We start from the raw sequence: 26,192 nt of genomic DNA on the forward strand, positions 1-26,192 counted from the left end.
GCCGCTGAAATTTTAACTTGGAAATATGTGTTTATTATGTAAAAAAATCCGGGGAATTGAATGGTGATGGTTTCGTCTGCCGGAGATATTAGGAAAGGGTCCATTTTGCCCAAATATCCCCTAAAATGCAACCTTTTTATATTTTATGCTACATTCCGTGAAATACCGCAGGTTTTTAGACTTCAAAATAAGTGAACTTTATGTAAAAAATCATGACAAATCGATTGGTGAAGGTTTCACGTGCCGGAGACACCGAGAAAGGTCTCATTTTGCCCCAATTAACCCTATATTCGATTTTTTCATCTAATTTGCTCTACACTGTAAAGTGCCGCAGGTTTTCAGACTTCAAAATAAGTGAACTTTATGTAAAAAACCATGACAAATCGATTGGTGAAGGTTTCACGTGCCGGAGACACCGAGAAAGGTCTTATTTTGCCCCAATTAACCCTATATTCGATTTTTTCATCTAATTTGCTCTACACTGTAAAGTGCCGCAGGTTTTCAGACTTCAAAATAAGTGAACTTTATGTAAAAAACCATCTCATGCGAATAGATTTTTTATTCCTGTCAAATGTTGAATTTTAAAATCTGAAAAGCATGTATTTGAATATTAAATGTAAAATTTGCTCAATGTAAATGTTTTTAAAAGCGTAAATTTCAATTCAAAGAGATTGTTATTGCCAATGACAGTTCATTATTCATGATGCTTCCGAGGAAGAGTGCAGGAATGTTTTGAAGATTTCCTAATTGTAAAAGTGGTGTGTTTAGTGATTGGAGATTGAAGTAAATGTCGATTGTTTACGATTGACGAACACGTCGATTGTTTACGATTGGAATTATCAAGTTGGTAAGTTGAGGCGTTCATTTGCGGGTGCCGTCAGGAGCAGCACCAAATTTTAAAGATCTTGAAAATTATATCTGTATTTAGAAATTGTGATTACAGAATAATAAATAAATACTGGTACAGCTGTTGTTGCTGCGGCGTCGCAAAGATCTGGCGGGGTGGGTTGCCGGCAAGCCTGCCGGAAGCGGCTGCTGACGATCTTTGCTGAGGCGTTGCGCCTGCGGCGGCGGGTACTTGGGAATGTCCTTTTTCCAATCTCGACCGACTGGATGGTGGCGTTTGCCGGCGGATTGTACGGGAACATGGCATCTTCGAATCCCCGTACAAATCGTAGTGATCGTCGTAGGGCGATTGCTGTTGATGGAGCTGCTGCTGTTGGATCTGCTGCGGCTGCGGTTGAGCCTGCTGGATCGGGGCCTGCTGTTGGGGAAGATGCGGCGGAGGCTGCTGCGGAATCATCTGAGCTGGTTCGAATAGTGATGCTGCTTAACCGGTCGCTGGTCCAACATTCGCTCCGGAACTCCACCTACTGGTAAAACAATTGCGTTGTTCATCTTATTGCTCTGGACACTTCCGGACAGCGCTCCTGCACTGTTTCTGTGCTCGACCTGACCTCCGGCAACACCACCCGGACCAACCATCGGCAAACCACAATCGTTGGTCTTGTTCATGGTCTGGTTCTTGAACTGCAGTGACGTGGTCACCTTGCAATCACTACCTCTACGATCCTTCTCCTTGCTACTCCTCTGGTTCAACAGCTTCTTCTTGTTATTATAGTTCGCCATCCTGTCCGAGCTGTACCGACTTCCGTCGTTACGACCATCACGATACTGACCATCGTGCTGCTGCACCTGTTGATCGTACTCCCTCTCCATGCCACCACGATCGTGATCAACCCGACGCCGGTCAGCCGGCGGCCTCGGACGACCTCCACCGGTCCACTCATCGATCGCTCACCGGGACTGCCGACTGGTGCGGCGCATGTTTTGGCTAGAGCGCGGCTTGCCAACGCTGCCACTGCTGTTGTTCATGCCGCCGACGCCACCGCCCAGCTCGGGGAATTCCTCCGGCCGCGGGAGAGACTTGCGCGGACGTGTGTGCTTGTTCACGTTGTTCGACTTGGAGTACACTTCCTCGTCCTCCCAGTTGCGAGTGTACTTGTTGAAACCGCGGCTGGAGGGGAATTTCTGTTTAAAAAAAAAACACTTTACAACAAACCTCCTTCCAAAATAATCACGTATAATGCCTTCTCCTGCGAACCCTCGGCGGACAATCCTCGCTCCGGATGTCGTATCAGTTCCGCCCGCGAATTGCCACTTCCGAATCGTCTTCGAAGCCATCGACTTTTCCACTCCCTTCCGTCCTGCACTGCCATGACTTTTTTTTATCTTATGTAATCTGTCAGTCTGGCCAGTTTGGCACGTTTGATGAGAAGACTATAGTTGACCCACTCCAGTCGGGTTTATTTCAGTATAACAGTTTTGATTCAAACGTTACGGATTTTGTTTACAGATATATTTTAATAGAGCGTTACAACTTTAGTAAGGCTGGTACAAATATTATTTATAAAGTTTTTTTTCGATCAACATTAATTTTTTTTAGGAAATAATTTTGTTTGCCGCTCGATTTTTTGAGTAAATTTTGAGGGGATTGGGTGACCAAAACTTTAAATTAATTTGCAGAGGCCTTAGAATTATCTTATACACGATGTGTTTGTCCAAACATACAAAAAATTGACAAGTCTCATATTTGGCATCATGAAAGATGAGATCTTTCCTTACATTTTGCGGTGTGAATCAAAGTATTTCGTAGAAATTATAGGGCAATTTTCTATTTTTTAATTTTGCAATTTTGAAAATTTTCTGAAAATCGGTAGATTTATGTAAATATCTATCAAATTTCTTATGAATAAACTTTGAGACACTCTAAACTACATATTTGAGCAATGTTTGATTTACAATTTAGGTTTTTGTATTGCCCAATAACAAGAGATATAAGGTTTAAAATATGAGATTTATAAATAAAACAACTTAATTTTAATTTGGTTTTGAGGCAACCATGGAAAAATATCAAATAAATTTTATTTTATCAAATATCATTCAGGGCCTGTGGATTGTTTTAACCCTTACCATCCAGAAAAAAATCACGATTTCAAAATCCAGAGTTTTTTTTCAATAGGTCCTATACACATATGGAAGACAATAGCTTATTGGACCTTTGCAAAAAAAAATCTTAAGAATGAATTGGGTCAATCGTCTACCGTAGTCGTTGAGGGAAAAAACGCAGCAATACCCGTTCTTGAAAAAATGGCTTTAGAGCCCTATTACATGTTCGGGATGAAGAGTCTGTAGCATTTGTCAGTAAATTGTCCATGGTACAGACTTTTCTGACAGCTGCTCCTGTGTATAACAGTATACCAGATCACCGACAGCCAAAACGTCAGAAGTTTAATTTTGCGGCCACGAAAACACCTCAAAAAGTAAGGTAAGTGATTGTAAAATTTTAAATCATTTGGAAAAAAACCTGTTAAATAATTTTGTTCTCCCATTTTCAGATCCCGAACATGAACGTGGTAATCTTGTCCATCACCGTGGTGCTGGGAATGCTCGACATCTGACAAGGTGTTGCTGTGTGCCGAACTCAGCCCGGGAGCGGAAAGCAGGAGGTTTGCCCGGCAAGTGCCGCATCGACATCAACGGGTACCTCATCGAGATCGTCATCTGTCTGATGAACGGCATCTTGTGGCAACCGCACAAATTCCGTTGCCTCCAGAACCGGGCGTAGGAGTTTAAATAGTGCCATTAAAGCTTCACTAGTTTTGCTGGTGCACGATAAGGTAAATTACGATTGGATTTGGACGAGCTGCTTTTTAATTTATTTTTCGTTTTAGAATGTTTACAATTGTGCCACCAAAAACAAGACCGGCCACGGATCGACCAAGACAGTGCTGCTTACGGGAGAACTGCTGAGGCTGGCGGACCTGTCTTTCGAACAGCCCGGGACACGTAAGTCATCCGCGCACAACTTTCGTCGTCATTACACAAAAGTGCATTGACCTCGCCCTCAACTCGTTTGACCAAATGGACAAATCTTCCCTCGGACAAGCGCCGAACAAGTTTACCACCTCACCCAAGTCAAGGACGACACCCGTGACGGACTAGATCAACGACGGAAACTGGTTTCAGGAACGGCTGCGGTTTTAATGCACAGGTCACCGTCGTGCGCTACCAGGAGGAAAGCTGTCTAAGCGAGGACCTCATTGGACTGGATCTGTTCACCGGCTAGCCGATGAAATAATTCGATCAACTCGATCAAGGGTCAACAGATGACGATGGGAAAACAAATCGTAAGTACTCATTCTTGGAATTACGAATTTAAATTGTCATTTTTAGCCAAAGATTCTCTCACCTCGTTGAATTTAGAGTTCGATATACATTTCAAAATATTTGAATGTGTATGCTGCCCGCAGTACCGCATAAAACCAAATATTATGAAATTTACATCGGATTCTAAATTCAACGAGGATTTTTTTTTTTGCTTTGGTAAATTTACATCGATTTCATCGGAAAATTTCATGTTTTCAAAGCCCTTTTTGTACCGCACGTTTAAATCGGATGACATGTAAATTTCCAATGAATTTGATGTAAATTCGCATCATTAATGACGTGCACTTTTGGTACATCATAAATGATGTAAATTTACCCGATTTTTTTTTTCTGTGTAGGGTTGGCGGTAATTGATATGAAAAATTACGTATGTTTATAAATTAAAATTGATTCAGCCCACTGTGTTGTGATATACAAACAACCTCTACAAGCTCTGTGGAATTTGTGAAATTACAACGAAACTAGGATTTCTTTACACCCAAATCACCTGCCAGCGGAGAGGAGACAGCGCAACCTGGATGAGGTGATGTTATCCCGGCAACCCTACCAAAAATCAGGTAATAAATCTGATCTGAAATTTTTATATTGACCAGAGGAAAGATTGGTCCGAGCTGGTGCTATAATAGCCTGTTGCATTTAAACTGCATTCAGCCGTTACTGTTGTGCTAGCCTACTGTCACCAAAAATCGTAACCCGTGCCGTCACTCTGCCGATTTGCTGTTGTTGGTGCTCGACGGTATTGTTGATCTGTTCGCGATGTCTGACGAGGAAGAAATTATTTGTGCTAGCTGCGAAAAGAAGAATTGTGACCCAAAAAAAGGGATTGGATGTTGCCATTGCCACAAGTGGGAGCACTTCAAATGCAAAAATGTTTTGGAGAAGGCAATCCCAAAATTACGATCGAAGCCGTACTTCTGTTCGGACGGCTGCCTGGCCGCACACGAAAGTGTACCGCGCAGTTCAGCTGTGGATGCAGAGTTGCTGAACCGTATGAATGAGCTGATGTCGGAGGTGAAGGGCATTAAAAATACTGTCACAGAAATCGAAAAATCACAAACATTCATTTCTGGTGAATTCGACAAGCTCATGAAGGAGATGGTCGTCCTGAAGAAGGATCACAACAATTTAACTAAAAATGTTGGCGACCTCTATGGAAAACACCAAACTGTAAACACCAAGGTTAGTCAGCTCGAGCTCGAGGTGGACCGCCTCGCCAGAGCTGGACTAACCAACAATATGGTTATTCTTGGCTTACCGTCTACGAAGGACGAGGATGTGGGTGATCTGGTGCGCAAGGTTGCCACCTCAGTGGGATACAACCTGCCAGAGGGAGCTATTAAGGAGGCGAAGCGGCTGTTCCCCAAGGATAAAAACAACACTCGAGCAACGATCCCGATCAAGGTGACATTCTCCGATGAGCGGATCAAGGAAGGACTTTTTGCCGGCAAGAAAGCTCGTGGACAACTACTGCCTTCGTCTGTTGACCCGAAGTTCGGTTCTTCCAACAGTAGAATAATGCTGCGCGATGAAATGACTTCTTTTGGCATGAACCTACTGAAGGAGACCCGTGAAGCTGAGTACCTGACTGACTACAAGTTCATCTGGCCTGGGCGTAATGGTGTGGTGCTGGTGAAAAAATCGGAGAACTCACCGGTGCACGTGATTCGCTCAACCGCAGATCTTCATAAGCTGGAACACACAAGCTCACACAAGCGCCCGCTCAGTTCATCTGAGAATTCATCGCCGGAACTCAGCCAACCAATTGAGCGTCCCGGACGCCAGAAGATACCACGCAAGTAGTGGAAAAGCTGTCGATTTTGTATTTGTCTTTTGCTTTATTTGATTTTAATGTTTAATACCAATAAAAGTTATGATTGTATTGATGAGTGGATTGTGAGCAATAAAAATTCTCCCTGTTTTACTTCGTCTTTTAAAATTTTGCAACTAAACATACGTAGTATGAACAATCTTTCCAAATTCGACTCTTTAAAAGAAATTCTTCAAAGATGTGATCAACGTGTTGATGTCGTGGTCTTGGGCGAGACCTGGGTGCAGAATGATCGAGCCTGTTTATTTAGCATTGATGGGTACAAATCCATATTTTCCTGCCGGAGTGAACCGAATGGGGGACTTGCAGTTTTCTACCGAGATGACCTTGACTTTGACGAGTGCTGTAACTCAATTCAGGACGGCATGCACCACATTCATCTTCGACTGCGCCGAGGGAAGCCGCTTGATCTGCATGCAATCTATCGACCACCGAGTTTTGAGGCAACGAGATTTATTTCTGAGATCGAGCGCATTTTGTCCTGTAACAACAATGGACATGACTGCGTAATTGTGGGTGATATGAATGTCGCGGTCAACCAACAGGCGGTGCACACCGTGAAGGAGTATGTGCAAGTTTTGCAGTCTTACAACACTCACGTCACGAACAATGTTGTTACGCGGCCGGCTAGTTCAAATGTGTTGGATCACGTTATCTGCTCAGGATCTCTTCTCGACAAAGTGAGGAACGAAACAATCTATCATGATTTGAGCGACCACTGTCTGGTAGTATCTTCATTCAACCTAGCATGCGCTGCCGAGAGGATAACGCTGCAGAAAACGATCATCGACCATAGGCGCCTGAATGATCTGTTTCACGAGTTTATGGTAGGGTTGCCGCGGGAATTGTCTGCTGAGGAGAAATTAACTGCAGTTGTTGCTAACTACAACACCATAGTAAGGCAATGCACAAAAACAGTAACGGCTCAGGCAGTGTCTTGCGAACCTTCGAGGTGAACGGACACTAGAGCTGCGGTATTTTTTACTACCTAAGCTCAGAGTTATTTCAAAAAAAATTCACAGTCTTTTTAAAGACTACCTGAGTTATTTTCCCAAATTCTAAACAGTCTTTTCAAGACTAACCCCACCTGAAATTTTGTTGTATTTTACAAACGAAGCCATCTTTTTAAGAGAACTTTGCTTGCAAAATGCGTCAAAACAAAGGTAAACGCAAATCTTCTGAAGATTTGGTCGTTACGTCGGTGAAGCGTTTGAACGCTAAACCGGCTAACGGAAACAGAAAAAGAAAACAGCCTCTTCTGAGGTCTGATTCTGATTCTGAATGTGAGGTCAATCCTCCAATTCCATTGGCAAACAGTTTCGGTGTTTTATCCGAAACTGTTGACAAGGATCCTTCTCCTCGTACTGAGCCTTCTGCCGTCGAGAAACGAGTAAAGGCTCCGCCAATTGTAGTGACTTCCGTCTCCGATTTGGCCAGCTTTCGAACGCAACTGAAGAATTGCAAGGAAACTTGCAATTTGAAGGTTTCGTTCCAGCTTGGTCGAAGAGGAGAATGTCGCTTGTTGACGGAATCTTTACAAGATCACCAAACTTTTGTTGGTTATTTGAAAAACCACAAACACAATTTCTACACGTATGAGACCAAGAATGCTCGTCCATTCAAGGCGGTCCTGAAAGGTCTCTCCAACGACTTGTCGGTGGATGAGATCAAAAACGAACTTAAGGTGTTGCTTGGCTTTGCCCCATCCCAAGTAATACCAATGAAGAAAAAATCAAACGGGAATATTTCTCGCTTTGGTTTGACTTCACAATTTTATCTGATTCATTTCAACAGAAATGAAATCAACAATTTGAAACTTTTGGACAAAGTTCAGTTTTTGTTCCATGTACGGGTAAAGTGGGAGCATTTTAAGAAACATGGCGGTAATGGCCAGAATCTGACCCAGTGCCGGCGTTGCCAGGCATTCGGTCACGGTACTGATCATTGCGCCATGGTTCCAAAATGCATGGTTTGCGGGGATTCTTCTCACGACAAGGACAATTGTCCCGTGAAAGAAGTCACCCAATTTAAATGTGCAAATTGTGGTGGAAATCACAAATCAAATTTCTGGGATTGCCCCATCAGAAAAAAGGTTTTGGATTCTCGTGCTAAGCATCAGCCGAAATCCAAACCGAAATTTTCTCAAAGTCAGGTTGTACCTGCATCTTTAAATCAAACGTTCGTGCTGTCTCACTCTAATGAGAGAGCTAGACAAAATACCCCTACCGTGAAAAAGTTAGGTAACAGTAATGGTATTTCTTATGCCAACGTCGTTTCGGGTTCGGGTTCATCCACGAATTTTAAATCCTCTACCAATTTTCTGAAATTGGGCAGGTACCTCAAATTTCATTTGAAAATTTTTCTGCTGGCAACGCTTTGGGATCTTCTGATCTCGGCGATGTTACGTTTGAAAAAATGACTTTTTTGCAAAACTCACTGTTTGGTTTGATTCAAACAATGAGTAATGCTACATCCATGATGGAAGCTATCCAGATTGGATTAAAATTTGCGAATGATGTTGTTCTTACCCTGAAGTTTAATCATGGATCTAAGTAATTCCATCAATATTATGAATTTTAATGCTCGCTCTTTAAAAGCGAAAGAAAATGAATTTTTCAACTTTTTACGAGTTCATAACGTGCATGTTGCTGTTATAACCGAAACATTTTTAAAAACTGGCACTTATTTGAAAAGTGATCCAGATTATAAAGTTATAACCAATAACAGAATGAATCGAAATGGCGGTGGAGTTGCAATAGTTATCCACCGTAGTATGACTTATAGCACTTTACGTGACTTTAAGTTAAAAGTTATTGAAAGTTTGGGCATTGAACTTGAAACTTCTTTTGGGAAAATTATGATTGCAGCTGCATATTTGCCATTCCAATGCACTGGGGAAAATAAAAATTATTTCAAAGGGGATTTGAATAAACTTACTCGGCATAGATCTCGATTTTTGATCATCGGTGATTTTAATGCCAAACACCAATCTTGGAATAATTCAAAAGTAAATTCCAATGGTAAAATTCTATTCAGAGATTGCACTTCTGGTCTTTATTCGGTTTTATACCCGAATGGGCCAACTTGCTTTTCTTCTGTTAGAAATCCATCAACAATTGATTTGGTTTTGACAAATCAAAGTCAGTATTGTGGTCCTTTAGTGACTCATGCTGATTTTGATTCTGATCACCTTCCAGTAACTTTTTCACTTTCTCATGAAGCAGTTACCAGACCCAATAGTTCTGTGTTTAATTACCACAAAGCTAATTGGGACAGGTATCAGCATCATATTGAGAATAATTTAAATCATGATTTTGTTTTAGAAACCAAAGCTGATATTGATTCAGCCTTGGAATCTTTAACTAATGCAATTTTGGATGCTAGGAATATTGCTATTCCTAAAGTCCAAGTCAAATTTGATTCTCCCATTATTGATGACGATCTTCAGCTTCTGATTCGTCTGAAAAATGTTCGCCGAAGACAGTATCAACGTTCTCGTGATCCTGCACTGAAGCGAATTCAAAAAGATTTGCAAAAGGTTATTGACCACAGATTCACTCTCCTGCGAAATGAAAAGTTCGCAAGAGATGTCGAACAAATTAAACCTTATTCCAAACCTTTTTGGAAACTTTCAAAGGTTCTTAAGAAACCTCAAAAACCAATCCCTTCTTTAAAAGATGGTGATAATATTCTATTAACTAATGGGGAGAAAGCTCAAAAACTTGCTCAGCAGTTTGAGAGTGCTCATAATTTCAACTTGAATGTTTTGAGTCCTATTGAAAATCAAATTTCAATAGAATTTCAGAATATTGTTGAACAAGAATTTTCATCAGATGAAGTTTTTAATACGGATCTGAATGAAATAAAATCTATTATCAAAAAATTTAAAAATATGAAAGCCCCTGGTGAGGATGGCATTTTTTACATTTTAATTAAAAAATTACCTGAAGCAACTTTAAGTAGCTTGGTCAAAATTTGCAACAAATGTTTTGATTTGGCATATTTTCCCAGTAGTTGGAAAAATGCCAAAGTAGTTCCGATTTTGAAACCGGATAAAAATCCTGCTGAAGCCTCAAGCTATCGGCCCATTAGTTTGCTTTCATCTATTAGTAAATTATTCGAAAGAATAATTCTTAATAGAATGATGACGCACATTAATGAAAATTCAATTTTCGCTGATGAGCAGTTTGGATTTCGCCTTGGGCATTCAACTACTCATCAGTTGTTGAGAGTTTCAAATTTAATTCGAAGCAACAAATCTGAGGGCTATTCTACTGGCGCTGCTCTTCTAGACATAGAAAAAGCATTTGACAGTGTTTGGCATAAAGGTTTGATTGCGAAATTGAAAAGGTTTAATTTTCCGATTTATATCGTGAAAATTATTCAAAATTATTTGACGGATCGTACTCTGCAGGTATGTTATCAGAACAGCAAATCTGATCAACTACCTGTACGTGCTGGCGTCCCTCAAGGAAGCATTTTGGGTCCAATTTTATACAATATTTTTACTTCTGACTTGCCTGATTTGCCCCCAGGATGTCAGAAATCACTTTTTGCTGATGATACAAGCATCTCCGCCAAAGGTAGAAGCCTTCGTGTCATCACAAGAAGATTACAAAAAAGCTTGGATATTTTCAATTCTTATTTGAAAGAATGGAAAATTACTCCAAATGCTGCAAAAACTCAACTTATTATTTTCCCTCACAAACCAAGGGCTGATTTTCTTAAACCAAAAAGTCATCACATTATAAAGATGAATGAGGTAAATTTAAAGTGGGAGGATCAAGTGAAATATCTTGGACTTGCTTTTGACAAAAACCTTACTTACAAGGATCACATTGAAAGTATCCAGGTTAAATGTAACAAATATATTAAATGTTTGTATCCACTTATAAACAGGAATTCTAGACTTTGTCTCAAGAATAAACTGTTAATTTATAAACAAATTTTCAGACCTGCCATGCTTTATGCTGTGCCGATCTGGACAAGCTGTTGCTTAACCAGGAAGAAAAAACTTCAGAGGATTCAGAACAAAATTCTGAAAATGATTCTGAAACTTCCTCCCTGGTTCAGCACCAGTGAACTTCATCAATTAGCCGAAGTTGACACTTTGGATGTTATGTCCAATAAGATAATTGATGCATTTCGACAAAAATCATTGCAGTCTTCAGCTGCATTGATCCGCTCTTTATATAGTTTATAAGTTAGTTTTAAGGTATCCCTTTTCCCTTTTGTACATGTAGGACCTCCTACATTTGAAATCACTGAATAGCGAAAGCTACAATATTTCATGAATAAATGAAAGTTGCTAGTATTTAAAATTGAGGTGAAAAGTCATCGATTGTGATTGGACACTCAATAATATTTTAACTGAATGAATGTACATGGAAGAGAAAATCAAAATAAATATAAATTAAAAAAAAAAAAAAGTAACGGCTCAGGCTAAAACTAAAGGTCATTGTCCCTGGATGACTTTTGATCTGTGGACGATCAAACGCTGGAAGGAGAATCTTCTGAAAAGGCGACGGAAACACCCCCACGATCAGGAAGTAGCTGACATGTTGGCTCACGTGTCGCAGATGCTCCAGACTAAGAAGGATCAGAGCAAGAGGGAGTATTACCACCAGTTGCTCTCAAAATGCAGCCAGAAGACTAGTTGGAAGATCATCGGAGATGTCTTGGGAAAAAAAGGAACGTCTGATAAACCCACTGCTGTCTACCCGAATGGAGGAGGAATTACTACAGATATGAAAACAGTCTGCAATGTCTTCAATGAATTCTTCTGCAATGTTGGTCATGATCTCGCAAACGCCATACCGAGCGATCGAGCTATCAGTCGCTTTGGCACTCTGACCTCCCAGCCCCGCTCTATGGTCCTCACCCCCGCAACATACAACGAAGTTGTCGTGCTAATCAACCAGTTAGACGCGAAGAAGTGTGCAGGACCTGATAACATTCCCGCGTCTTTCGTGAAAACGCATTTCGAATTATTTGCTCGACTACTGGTGGACACTTTCAACGAAATCATTCAAACTGGCCAGTATCCTGAGTGTTTGAAGGTTGCTCGTGTGGTACCTATCCACAAGGCAGGTGACAAGAAGGACGTGAACAACTATCGGCACATTTCGACTCTCTCAGTACTGGACAAACTGATCGAGAAATTGATTGTCTGCCGGATATTGAAATATGCGATCCGTCGGAAGGTTCTCTACACTCACCAGTATGGCTTCAGAACAGGTTCGAGTACGTTGACAGCTACAAGTGATCTTGTTGAGGAAATTTACTCCACATTGGACTCCAAGATGTTGGCTGCGACGCTCTTCATCGATCTCAAGAAAGCGTTCGACACGATCGACCATAAACTGCTAGCACTCAAATTGGAGTTTTATGGCATTAGAGGAACACCGCTTGCGTTAATCAAAAGCTACTTACGAGGAAGATTGCAGTATGTTTCCATTGGGGAGCACACCAGTGAACGACGTCCCATCAGTATTGGAGTTCCCCAGGGGAGCAATTTGGGCCCGCTGCTGTTCTTGTTGTTTATAAACGACATTAGTAAGCTGAAACTTTACGGGAAAACGCGGCTCTTTGCTGACGACACGTCGATATTCTACCGAGGAAGGGACTGTGCTGAACTGCAACACAAGATTGCAGAAGACATCACTTTGCTCAACGCGTACTTCAGGTCGAATGTGCTGTCCCTGAACCTAGGGAAGACTAAATTCATGATCTTCCACACACCAAGGCGAACAATTCCTGACCACCCACCTTTGACTGTTGATGGGCAAACGATTGAGGAAGTCTCCAGCTACCCGTTCCTTGGTCTAATTCTTGACAGCACCATGGGGTGGAAACCTCATATAACTGCCCTTAAAAGCAAGCTAAGCTCACTTTGTGGAATTTTCTGGAGAATCGCTGCGTTTATTCCATTCCCACAAATGAAGATGCTGTACTTTTCCCTGGTACACTCACGAATCCAGTACCTGATTGCCAACTGGGGAGCAGCATGCAAAACCGATCTGCGTGGCCTTCAAGTTCTTCAAAACCGCTGCTTGAAAATCATCTCGCGGAAACCAGCATTATTCCCCACCACTGACCTGTACTCGGACATGACGGATTCGGTGCTGCCATTGAAAGCACTGTACGAGCTTCAAACGACGGTGCAAATTCGCAAATACTCAACGGACGCTACCCAGCACCACAACTTCAAGCTACAAGTAAGAGTCTCGTCCCGGACCACTCGCCAACAAGGAGAGTTTGTTCTGGATCGACCATACAGCGAGTTTGGAAGGAAAAAATTTACCTATTTTGGAGGCAAACTGTACAACGCTCTATCCCGCGAATGCAAACAATCACCAACCCTGGCTGCCTTCAAGCGTCGTTTGACGATCATCATCAAGCAGAATATCCACCAATATGTTTGATACACCACTTATGCCTCTGTTTACGTTTCGTTTCATGCCGGGATGGATGGAAGCTAAGATGTAAAAAGAGGTTTGCAATTGCCTCAACAATCAAGCCTTCACAGAAAAAAAATGTAAATTTACCTGACACTCAAAAGATGTTTAAAACGTAAATGTGCTCAATGTAAATTTGAAATCCAACTTAAATTGTTATTTTGCATTTAAAGCACCGACATGTAAACTGAGATAACACGTAATCAATGAATTACATTTAAATAGAAATTATATTTCTGAGAAAGCATAAATTTGAAAACTTGAAAAGCATGTAAATGCACTTTCAATGTAAAAATTGTAAATGTAAACTCATAAAGCTCATAAATTTTGTTTTGCGAATGACAGCTCAAGTGGAAGAAAAAAAGCAAATCAGTTAAATGTTTGGTGCGCAGTGCAATGGAAGCTAAGATGTTTTGAAGTTTGCTAAAATGCAAACGTTTATCGAATTGTGTTAAATTGTGACATCAATGCTCAGGTAATGTAAACAAATATTAATTTGTTTGAGTTGTGAATAAAATGCATTCAGATTCGTTCGTTCGTTACGAATCACGAATCAGGTGAAATAACTTGTTGTTTACATTGGTGGTCGGCAAGTTGCGGGCCCATCCGGAAGTAGGTGCTGGTTGTTTAACCGGTAACTTTCGGAGCGGCTAACGACGTCTGGGTGGAAGGCCCTTTGTTAACTTACCAAATCGCAGACAATTTGCGCTGCAGCTTGCAGCCACTAGCAATCGGTGCTGTCCCGTTCCGTCGATCCCGTTCGTAGAGCCGAAGCGAAACGATTCATTTTCTCTCCGTGGAAGGCAGATGCGGTTCTGGTAGTGAAAACAGGACGTCCATCAGAAAATAGTTGCACTCGATCAGGTAACACTTACCGGCTTCTGATTTCTTGTAAGTTCTCAATACTTTTTTTTTATTAATACTGTTTTTCATGTTTTTTTTTTGTATTTTAAACGAACTCCACGAACTGAACACTGAACATGATTTGAAAATATATGACAGTTGGGACGTCCGAGTCAACATGGAGCTTTCAAAAGTGTCGGAGTTGGCACGTTAAATTTGGTACACCAAGAATTTTGATTCATTTGAAGTCCGACAGAAAGGTGATCTTTTGTAGCCAAAAGTGGGTACACTCAGATTGAGCGATTAAAAGTGGAACCATTGCTCGTGAGATTGCAGGGTGTATAACTCCCATCGATTTTGGCTCAATCTCGAGCTAAGATTACTCTTTTATTTTGTCACAGGGAGGTGGATTTAAATAAATACATTTTTACTGATATTTACCCTTTTAAACTGTTTTTTACATTTCTCTAACTTTGTTATTTTTTTTTGTTTGAGAGGCATCTCTGTAGAGTAGTACCAAGCCATAGTGCGTACCAGTCATATTGGTGCTTATTTTTTTTCTTGAAAAGATCATATTCAGGATTTTTACATGTTTCAAGGTTAAATACAGGGGTGCCAACTTACGACCCGCTAGTCGGAACGGCTTAAAAATAAATGGATTTTAGATTTCAAAATATTAAAAAAATAATAAGTTTCACAAATGCTCTGAACATGATGTCAGTTATGCGGCTGTCATATATTTACAAAATACTCTTGAATTCATGATCCTTATTATCTTTTAAGACTTACGTCTTTTTATCAATGTTGTTTAAAAACTTTCCAGAATATCGTATGATTCGTATAGTTTGAACAATCTATTTATTTAATTATATTTTCTATCCATAACCTCGACCATAATTTTTCTTGTAAGCATTTCTTATGCATCCTGATTTTTTGGATAACTTTAAGGGGGTGTAACGTAAATTGAATTTAACATGGTACAACATCATTTTTAATCTTTTAGGTTTTCGATTAGAACTTTTGTTATTCAATGAAAATGTTGTTGTCCCAAACGTGTCAAGAACATTTTTTCTTTTAAAATTTATTATTATATTAAGTAATAAAATTGACAAAAAAATACAACCGTAAACAAAATTAAGATTTTCATAGAAAACTGAATCTTCCAAAATCTGAAACGTTTTACAACTCACCGTTTTGACAAATTAAACTAAGTTTTGTTATTTTTTTCACTTTATTAATAATAAAATTATATTTTGGAAGAAAACCCAAAGTTTGTAAGACCACAAGAAATGTATGTCTTTTCAAGAAAAAAATGTAAATGTTCAACTTTTTGAAGGTTTTGTGTATCCTTCTTCTAAATTTTCATTTGCAACTTGTGATGTTAACATAAAAAATGAGAAAATTTTATAAAACAATGTTTGGAAAATAAAATTCATCGGAACTACTTTCAGCACCAGATTTATTTGGCTTAAGCTTAAGAAAATATTCTTTAATTTTTGGCGCTAAAATTATAATTTAGAAAAAGCTTTACAAGTTACAGCCAAGAGCCAATTTTTGATCATTCTTATCCAATATTTTAAGTATACAGAATAAGGTTCACAGTTCTCCAGGTTCACGATATGTTCAAAATCTTTTAATTAGTCATTCTTCTTATTTTTAAAAAAGATTTTTTGAATTCAAATATTTTGCATTGATTTTATTTTAATATTGATCCAAAAACGCTGGAATATACAGTTGGTTGATATAATATCAATACAAATTCTTGAGGTTTTTTGGAATTAGGGTTTCATAAACTATTTTGTTTCATATGTTTATAGGACCTATTAAAAAAAACTCTAGAATTCAACATTAATTCGAAATTAAAACAAACACCAATTGAAAACATTGCCCCGCGTAATGTGCACCTTTGCTCCACGCAGTAATACAGTTCTTCGATCATTCCTTGCAAAATTCATATAAAATACAATAAATTTGTTTTTAAAATGATGCCCTTTGACGCATTTCTTTACCCTTCGACAATGGCCCTTTTACATTGTTATGCTAGACTTTAACATTGAAATTTGTATTTACTCAAGAATACTCTAAATTGGGTAATTGGTTAACTCCGACACAAAATCAACATTGTATTTTACCAGTCTAATGGTACGTTCGTTTGAACAGCCAGTGTGGCACTGAGTGCCGCACTCGTCGGTGCCAGTTTTGGTTCAAACGAACATTCTTTTTCAGTGTGCATGGAACTCGCATGAAACTGAAAAAATATCGAGTGCGGCACTAGAGTTTCAGTTCCAAGATGGCGGCAAAACTCGTGCGGAACTAGCGCGAGTTTCTTCAAAGAAACACTTTGACAGCTCTGAGTGCGGCACTCAGTGTGGAACTAGCCATCAAACGAACGTACCATAAGATGCAATTCCATTGATCGCAAAACGTCATGACGGTGACGTGATGCAGTGTTTTGATTATAAACATTTAAGCGCCAACTGCGATCGTTTCGAAGTATTTGGTGTTGTTTAATTTTTGCGCTGTTTTTTCCATTAGGCTCGTTGCAGCTTTGTCCAAAGTGAAGGTAGATCCGATTACGGAGGTCCACGAAGTAGATTCCGGAAAGCCGAATTGCTCCTGCGCGGGCTGTGTCTGGTGCAGAATTTTTGGTATGTGTTGTGTTTGGTAGACTTCGCCCATTGTAAATTCCGAAATTACGCAATTAATTTTTTCTTTCTCTCTCTTTGCCATCCTCCAGAACCAGGGTCTCACGGCCAAAGCAATTGTTTATCCAGTCGGCAACGCTGGGGAACTGTCACAAAAAGGTATGATTGTTGACCGATTTTGGAATCGCCCATATTTTTGCTAGTTCCGGCCAACATGACGAACGATCAAGGAGGAACGATGAAGGAGGTGGTGGCTCCAACGGCAAAAAAGCAAATAAGAAAACGTCCAGCCGACTCTGCCCATAGAAGATGCGGCCGTACTTCTGTTGATGCCTTCCATCGTTTCCGCTTTAAACAGTGGGTCAAACGGCACTCTCGCGATGCAAACAACAGACAGGAATTTCAATTATGCTGTTACATCCGGCGAGCGTTGCACCAGAGGTGGAACCGGTGGCTACTTTTGCACTAGGAACGGAGTTTAATCACAACGTCACGTGTTGCCAAGGAGGACGGGGCAACGCTTCAGGTGATCAGTGCTGACTATGTGACGAGCTTGTGTAGAGTCGGAACCAACCGCCTCATATCAGCTCGTGCTCGCCACACCGCCGCCGAAAGCCTTATTCGCCCTGCTGACTCCGCGGTCTCAGCGATCGAGCCCCGGAAGTCCCACTGGGATCCGGAAGGGAGACCAAACGCTACACGTGGCTCCAGAGAGAGCCATCCATCGCGCCAGCCGTTCCTGTCCAGCCGCTGGTCCAGATTCGCCGCAGGAGTCCACCAGACCGTAGACGTCGGTCCACGTGGTCACGCGCCGTCCAGGTTCCCGAAGGAGGCGACCCGTCCACCAGACCGACCAATCAGCCAAGCCCGATTTCAACCAGGCCGCCCCCTTCAGGGTTTCGACGTTTCACGGCCGGCGGTGATTGAAACAGCAACGGCAGCATAACCATTATCGAGAGCATCGACCAGTGACATCGTGTCGGCTGATGACAACATACAAATAATCTAGTAAGTTTGGATTTTTTATGTTTTTTTGTTGCCTCTCACTTCAGTTAGTCTCAGTTTAAATTCGAGTGTTGGACGTTAGGTCAGTCCAAGTATAGAAGATGTCTTCCAGGAAAAAGTATACACCAGCGTCGGTGTAGATAATTGTCGTCAGTTGCACTTACAATCGAAAGGTCAACAGTTCGAATCCCGGGGTGAATGGGAGCAAGCCTTCAGACACCAGGTTTGAGCATAAATCTTGCAATAGAGAATGCCAAGGCTACGCTTTAAAGCGAACAATTCTATTTCCCAGAAATTTTAATTTTGTTTAAATTTCTTCGATAATATTGATTTATGTTTAGTAATATTGTATTCTCTGATGCTCTGTTGGATTTGGCGTTCGATGTTGTTTTCAAATTATTTTATTTTTAATACTGTCATTAATGCTTTTCATTGGAATGTTTTTTGATTGCTTATAATTCAATCGAAAACGCATTTCTTTTGAAGTAGCATTTGAGTGCAGCATGAAAAACTAAAATCATGAAAATTAAATCGAATTCCAAATTCAGCGGAGCAACAAATTTTTTTGACTTGGGTAAATTTACGTACATTTCATCGGAAATTTACATGTTTTCGTAGCGCTTTTGGTTCGGCGCGATTACATTGGAAGGCACTTAAATTTACAATGAATTTGATGTACGTGCACTTTTGGTACATCATAAATGATGTAAATTTACCGGATTATTTTTTTCTGTGTTCGGACACCTAGTTTCGAGTAGGAATCTCGCAATCGAGAACGCCAAGGCAATGCTGCACAGCTAAAAAAGTAGTAATCCAGCTGCGTGTAAAAGTGCTGGATGTAAAATAAATATTGCATTATTTTATGCAATTTTATGTGATTTCACACCCTGAAATATGTAGCCCATGAGTATGGGGAACCTACTTGACCGAAATGTCAAGCTCATATATGCGTTTATCCTTACAGCTTTTCATCGGTCTGATGGCCGAGTGGGCTAAGGCGCCAGACCTTACTATTTGTGCTGGGTTTGAATCCCGTCGGTTGCAACTTTTTTTTGTGTTTGCAAAAATTGTACATGCAGTGTGTAATATTCAGTGTTTATTTTGCATGCTTTTGCATGCGATTTTACCATCGGATTTTTTGCTGTGTGTAGAGCGAATAATTTGATTTTGATTTTGATTAGATTTTTGATATTTTGCTTTTCTCCTCCTCCTATTCCTACTTTTCTTCTTCCTATATGATTTAATTCTTTGTAATTTTTTTTCTTTTCCACAGGACTGAAATCCTCACCTCAATCTAGCTTTTCATGTAGGGGAAAAACATTATTGTCCCAACAAAGTATGGGACGAAAGGATTCTGCCATGGCAAAATTCAAAGTCGGTTGGAGGTCTTTGGAGCTGGCAATAGATCCAATTCTGTCTGAGTCTCTTCGGCGGAAGTGGAAACATTATTCAAAACGTACTGGTAATGTATGTTGAGGAGTTGCACTATTCTTTTCCATTTTCTTTTTTTTTTTAAACATCAGACAACATTTTAATAAATCAGGAAATAACTCTGTTTGTTGTGCGCTTTCTTCTTCGAATTCTCTCAAATCTAAAACGAATCTTAGTTAGATTAAAACTCAAATGTTGTTTTTTTTTTATTTATTTGCAGATTTTGTAGTTGAAGTTGAATTCATTGGAATAATCAGATACTGAAGTAAGTAAACTTTTCTATTGTAATCTAAATAAATACTTTGTAGTTTATTCTGTTTTCTCAAGTTTGTAGCTTGCTAGGATCTGAAAATGAATTCCGCTAAGTGCGACAAGATCATCAGGGTGCTATACGCTCTCATCAACCAGCGGTACCCTTGAATCTCAACTCGAAGCTCCTGAACTACACAGTAAAAAAATATGGTAATAGGGTATTTGTCCCTATTTTGGGCCTACTAAGCAGAGCGCACTTTTAATTTGATGTATTCTCAAAGGCTGCTATTGGCAGCCTAGTTTGTTTTACATGAATAAGTTGGTTTTTTAATGCTTAAGCTCGTACATAATAAACATTTTGATAAAATTGCCTTATATTGCTGTAAAAGCAAGAAAAACTAAAACACTTTTTGCCCCTATTTTGGGGATATTGCTCCTAGCATACGACCTTCTTTGTGCATATTTTCGGCCTACCTTCTGATTGGTTGATATCTCGAAGCACGTGGCGAACTTTTTTGACGTACGGTTCAGCCCTAGCTTGTACAGTTCAGCCCCAAAAAGTACGGTCACCAAACAGGCTAAATCGTTGTGCGGTTTCAAGCCACAAATCATCGTTAGAATGATTGATTTAACCAGTAACTGTTAAATTACGTGCATAAATTTAATGAGCATAATTTATTTCGTTAATTTGTGAGCTTTAAATATAATTAAATATTTGTTGCGTAGCCAAATAATTAACCCGTACTACGCGAGTAAGGACTTTGAGATGTGAAAGGCGCGCACACACTGTTAGAGCGAGTTGTGGCGCTATAACCACGGCAAGTAGTGTCCAGGGCATTCGTGGAAATACAATGTCCCATCCCAGAGGGTCCCGGAGTACCAAACCCTCTTAGCATGGTGCTCCCAACGAATACAACCAAATCTCGGAGCGTATGGTGGTGTGTCCCCACGCTTCTTCCTCCCCTGTCGATTCAGAATTGTGTTGTTGTTCGAACACTCAGTGCTCAAACTCAACCCAATTACGAGTCATCTCTGCGATACGGCTTTACGCAGTAGGCCTGGCCGGTTTAACGCTTGTGATGTTTCAATGCATTCCGATGCAATGGCGCACTACAAATGTTAATAAATGACAAGAAGAGTGCTAGGCGTCATCTAACCTAAGGCACTCTCCAGGATCCCTTCGAAAGATTGGCTGCGCTAGGGTCTGATTAGATTAGATTAGATTGAAAGGCGCGCACACACTGTCACAGTTTGTAGAAGTGAGTCTATTCACGCCAGGTTACACATGACGCCATTTTGGATTTTTCCGGCGCCAATATTTAGAGAATAATTAGTGCTATTTAGTGCTCTAAGGGCAGATTTAGTGCTCTTCAAATTTCCATACAAACTCCCATACAAAATATTGACACTCACGCCAGGTTACACATGCCGCCATTTTGGATTTTTTTGGGGTCAATATTTAGAGAATAATTAGTGCTATTTAGTGCTCCAAGGGCAGATTTAGTGCTCTTCAAATTTCCATACAAACTCCCATACAAAATATTGACACTCACGCCAGGTTACACATGCCGCCATTTTGGATTTTTTTTGGGGTCAAAATTTAGAGAAAAATTAGTGCTATTTAGTGAACCAAGGGAAGATTTAGTGCTCTTCAAATTTCCATACAAACTCCCATACAAAATATTGACACTCACGCCAGGTTACACATGCCGCCATTTTGGATTTTTTTTGGGGTCAAAATTTAGAGAAAAATTAGTGCTATTTAGTGCTCCAAGGGAAGATTTAGTGCTCTTCAAATTTCCATACAAACTCCCATACAAAATATTGACACTCACGCCAGGTTACACATGCCGCCATTTTGGATTTTTCCGGCGCCAATATTTAGAGAATAATTAGTGCTATTTAGTGCTTCAAGGCCAGATTTAGTGCTATTCAAATTTCCATACAAACTCCCAAACAAAATATTGACACTCACGCCTAGTTACACATGCAGCCATTTTGGATTTTTTTGGGCCATTTTAAATTTTTTTGGGTAAAAATTTAGAGAAAAATAAGTGCTATTAAGTGCTCCAAGGGCAGATTAAGTGCTCTTCAAATTTCCATATAAACTCCCATACAAAATATTGACACTCACGCCAGGTTACACATGCCGCCATTTTGGATTTTTTGAGGTCAGAATTTAGAGAAAAAATAGTGCTATTTAGTGCTCCAAAGGCAGATTTAGTGCTCTACAAATTTCCATACAAACTACCATACAAAATTTTGACTGGGTTACACATGGCATCATTTTGAATTTATTGGGATCAAAATTTAGAGAAAAAAGAGATCTAGTGCTCCAAAGCAGAATAAGTGCTTTTCAATTTTCCTTACAAACTTCATGATAAATTTCTAAATAAAGTTTTATTTGGAAACTTTTAATTAGTTTCAATAAACATAAAAAAAAAACAATAATATTAAATAGCTGGTGATGAGCTGCAGGCATGCAATTCCAAATATACTTTGATTATGACCAAAATTAATATTTTTTTAACTAGTATGCATTAGTGCACTGGCTGGTGATACGCAATAGACCTGAAATTGAAAATATAATTTGATAATAAACAATATTAATGAATTTTCAACCTGTATGAATTAGTGCTCTGGCTGGATATGAGCAATAGACAGAAAATTGAAAATATACTTTAATTATGACCTAAATTAATGATTTTTCAACTTTTATGAATAAGTGCTCTGGCTGGTGATGAGCAATAGACTTGAATTTGAAAATATACTTTGATAATAAAAATAATTAATGATTTTTCAACCTGTATGAATTAGTGCTCTGGCTGGATATGAGCAATAGACAGAAAATTGAAAAAATACGTTAATTATGACCGAAATTAATGATTTTTCAACTTTTATGAATTAGTGCTCTGGCTGGTGATGAGCAATAGACATGAATTTGAAAATATACTTTGATAATAACCAGTATTAATGATTTTTCAACCTGTATGAATAAGTGCTCTGGCTGGTTATGAGCAATAGACATGAAAATTGAAAATATTCTTTAATTATGACCTAAATTAATGATTTTTCAACTTGTATGAATTAGTGCTCTGACTGGTGATGAGCAATAGACAGAAAATTGAAAATATACTTTAATTATGACCGAAATTCATGATTTTTCAACTTGTATGAATTAGTGCTCTGGCTCGTGATGAGCAATAGACAGAAAATTGAAAATATACTTTAATTATGACCGAAATTCATGATTTTTCAACTTGTATGAATTAGTGCTCTGGCTCGTGATGAGCAATAGACAGAAAATTGAAAATATACTTTAATTATGATTTTTCAACTTGTATGAATTATTGCTCTGGCTGGTGATGAGCATTCTCCGGCATTGTACACCTTAGGATGAAATTTTGAAAAGCGTATATGACCTATTTGGATATTTTTACTCGATTCTAGACTACTTGAAGCTTCAAAAATCATGGTTTTCATTAATTGATCTTTTGAATATCATTATGTACAGGTTGGTTAAGTTATGCATCAATTCGTGATAAAATCATCGTTTTAAAACATTTTTCTGAAAACTCCTAGTTTTCAGCGAAATAAAATCCAAAAATTATCCTTTTTATAGCATTTTGTAGGTTTTTAGATGTACTAATCGGAAATGTCATGGATCTGCAGTTTATCTTAAGTTAAGTATTTTTTCAAACTAGTGTAAGTTTACCATTTTATTGCGTTGCAACGTCACGAAAAAGGGACAGTTGTTAATGCCAAAAGAAAACTAAACATTCAATCATTTTGATAATTCGGATGCTCTTTGTACTTAGAAAGAGCTTTCAAATGCAACCTAGAGCGACTAAATTAGTTGTCAAGATCCAAAGTTACAACAGGTTTAAGTTTGCGTTGCAACGTCACGAAAATTTAAATCATATTGGTCAAATGGCAAAAAAGGTGTATGCGTAGTTAATTCAAGTCATAATTAAAGTATCTTTTCAATTTTCTGTCTATTGCTCATAACCAGCCAGAGCACTTATTCATACAAGTTGAAAAATCGTTAATATTGGTTATTATCAAAGTATATTTTCAAATTCAAGTCTATTGCTCATCACCAGCCAGAGCACTCATTCATTAAAGTTGAAAAATCATTAATTTAGGTCATAATTAAAGTATATTTTCAATTTTCTGTCTATTGCTCATAACCAGCCAGAGCACTAATTCAAACAAGTTGAAAAATCATTAATATTGGTTATTATAAAAGTATATTTTCAAATTCAAGTTTATTGCTCATCACCAGCCAGAGCACTAATTAATACAAGTTGAAAAATCATTAATTTCGGTCATAATTAAAGTATATTTTCAATTTTCTGTCTATTGCTCATAACCAGCCAGAGCACTTATTCATACAGGTTGAAAAATCATTAATATTGGTTATTATCAAAGTATATTTTCAAATTCAAGTCTATTGCTCATCACCAGCCAGAGCACTAATTCATACGAGTTGAAAAATCATTAATACTGGTTATTATCAAAGTATATTTTCAATTTTCTGTCTATTGCTCATATCCAGCCAGAGCACTAATTCATACAGGTTGAAAAATCATTAATATTGTTTATTATCAAAGTATATTTTCAATTTCAAGTCTTTTGCTCATCACCAGCCAGAGCACTTATCAATACAAGTTGAAAAATCATTAATTTAGGTCATAATTAAAGAATATTTTCAATTTTCTGTCTATTGCTCATAACCAGCCAGAGCACTAATTCATAAAAGTTGAAAAATCATCAATTTCGGTCATAATTAAAGTATATTTTCAATTTTCTGTCTATTGCTCATAACCAGCCAGAGCACTTATTCATACAGGTTGAAAAATCATTAATACTGGTTATTATCAAAGTATATTTTCAAATTCATGTCTATTGCTCATCACCAGCCAGAGCACTAATTCATAAAAGTTGAAAAATCATAAATTTCGGTCATAATTAAAGTATATTTTCAATTTTCTGTCTATTGCTCATATCCAGCCAGAGCACTAATTCATACAGGTTGAAAAATCATTAATATTGTTTATTATCAAAGTATATTTTCAATTTCAGGTCTATTGCTCATCACCAGCCAGAGCACTTATCAATACAAGTTGAAAAATCATTAATTTAGGTCATAATTAAAGTATATTTTCAATTTTCTGTCTATTGCTCATAACCAGCCAGAGCACTTATTCATACAGGTTGAAAAATCATTAATTTTGGTTATTATCAAAGTATATTTTCAAATTCAAGTCTATTGCTCATCACCAGCCAGAGCACTAATTCATAAAAGTTGAAAAATCATAAATTTCGGTCATAATTAAAGTATATTTTCAATTTTCTGTCTATTGCTCATATCCAGCCAGAGCACTAATTCATACAGGTTGAAAAATCATTAATATTGTTTATTATCAAAGTATATTTTCAATTTGAGGTCTATTGCTCGTCACCAGGCAGAGCACTTATCAATACAAGTTGAAAAATCATTAATTTAGGTCATAATTAAAGTATATTTTCAATTTTCTGTCTATTGCTCATCACCAGCCAGAGCACTAATTCATACGAGTTTAAAAATCATTAATACTGGTTATTATCAAAGTATATTTTCAAATTCATGTCTATTGCTCATCACCAGCCAGAACACTAATTAATACATGTTGAAAAATCATTAATTTAGGTCATAATTAAAGAATATTTTCAATTTTCTGTCTATTGCTCATAACCAGCCAGAGCACTTATTCATACAGGTTGAAAAATCATTAATACTGGTTATTATCAAAGTATATTTTCAAATTCATGTCTGTTGCTCATCACCAGCCAGAGCACTAATTCATAAAAGTTGAAAAATCATAAATTTCGGTCATAATTAAAGTATATTTTCAATTTTCTGTCTATTGCTCATATCCAGCCAGAGCACTAATTCATACAGGTTGAAAAATCATTAATATTGTTTATTATCAAAGTATATTTTCAATTTCAGGTCTATTGCGTATCACCAGCCAGTGCACTAATGCATACTGGTTAAAAAAATATTAATTTTGGTCATAACCAAAGTATATTTGGAATTGCATGCCTGCAGCTCATCACCAGCTATTTAATATTATTTTTTTTTGTTTATTGAAACTAATTAAAAGTTTCCAAATAAAACTTTATTTAGAAATTTATCATGAAGTTTGTAAGGAAAATTGAAATGCATTTATTCTGCTTTGGAGCACTAGATCTCTTTTTTCTCTAAATTTTGATCCCAATAAATTCAAAATGATGCCATGTGTAACCCAGTCAAAATTTTGTATGGTAGTTTGTATGGAAATTTGTAGAGCACTAAATCTGCATTTGGAGCACTAAATAGCACTATTTTTTCTCTAAATTCTGACCTCAAAAAATCCAAAATGGCGGCATGTGTAACCTGGCGTGAGTGTCAATATTTTGTATGGCAGTTTGTATGGAAATTTGAAGAGCACTTAATCTGCCCTTGGAGCACTTAAT

General features: G+C 38.4%; 1 protein-coding gene and 1 long non-coding RNA gene across 2 annotated transcripts; one reads left to right on the forward strand and one right to left on the reverse strand.

The window, feature by feature from the left end:
• Window positions 1–644: 644 nt before the first annotated feature.
• Window positions 645–2,533, reverse strand: LOC128093183 (uncharacterized). Its single transcript, XM_052709120.1, has 2 exons — window positions 2,082–2,533; window positions 645–2,017 (listed from the first exon to the last, which is right to left on the reverse strand). The coding sequence occupies exon 2, from the start codon at window positions 1,717–1,719 to the stop codon at window positions 1,300–1,302; it is 420 nt and encodes a 139-aa protein (XP_052565080.1). The 5' UTR covers window positions 1,720–2,017; window positions 2,082–2,533; the 3' UTR covers window positions 645–1,299.
• A 13,966-nt stretch (window positions 2,534–16,499) lies between these two features.
• Window positions 16,500–23,622, forward strand: LOC120430825 (uncharacterized). Its single transcript, XR_005607739.2, has 5 exons — window positions 16,500–17,006; window positions 17,096–18,011; window positions 19,282–19,470; window positions 19,660–19,704; window positions 19,767–23,622. It is a non-coding gene; the product is annotated as an uncharacterized LOC120430825 (long non-coding RNA).
• The last annotated feature ends 2,570 nt before the right edge of the window (window positions 23,623–26,192 follow it).

The sequence above is a fragment of the Culex pipiens genome, chromosome 1 (assembly GCF_016801865.2).
Source record: "Culex pipiens pallens isolate TS chromosome 1, TS_CPP_V2, whole genome shotgun sequence".
Classification (NCBI taxonomy): Eukaryota; Metazoa; Arthropoda; class Insecta; order Diptera; family Culicidae; genus Culex; species Culex pipiens.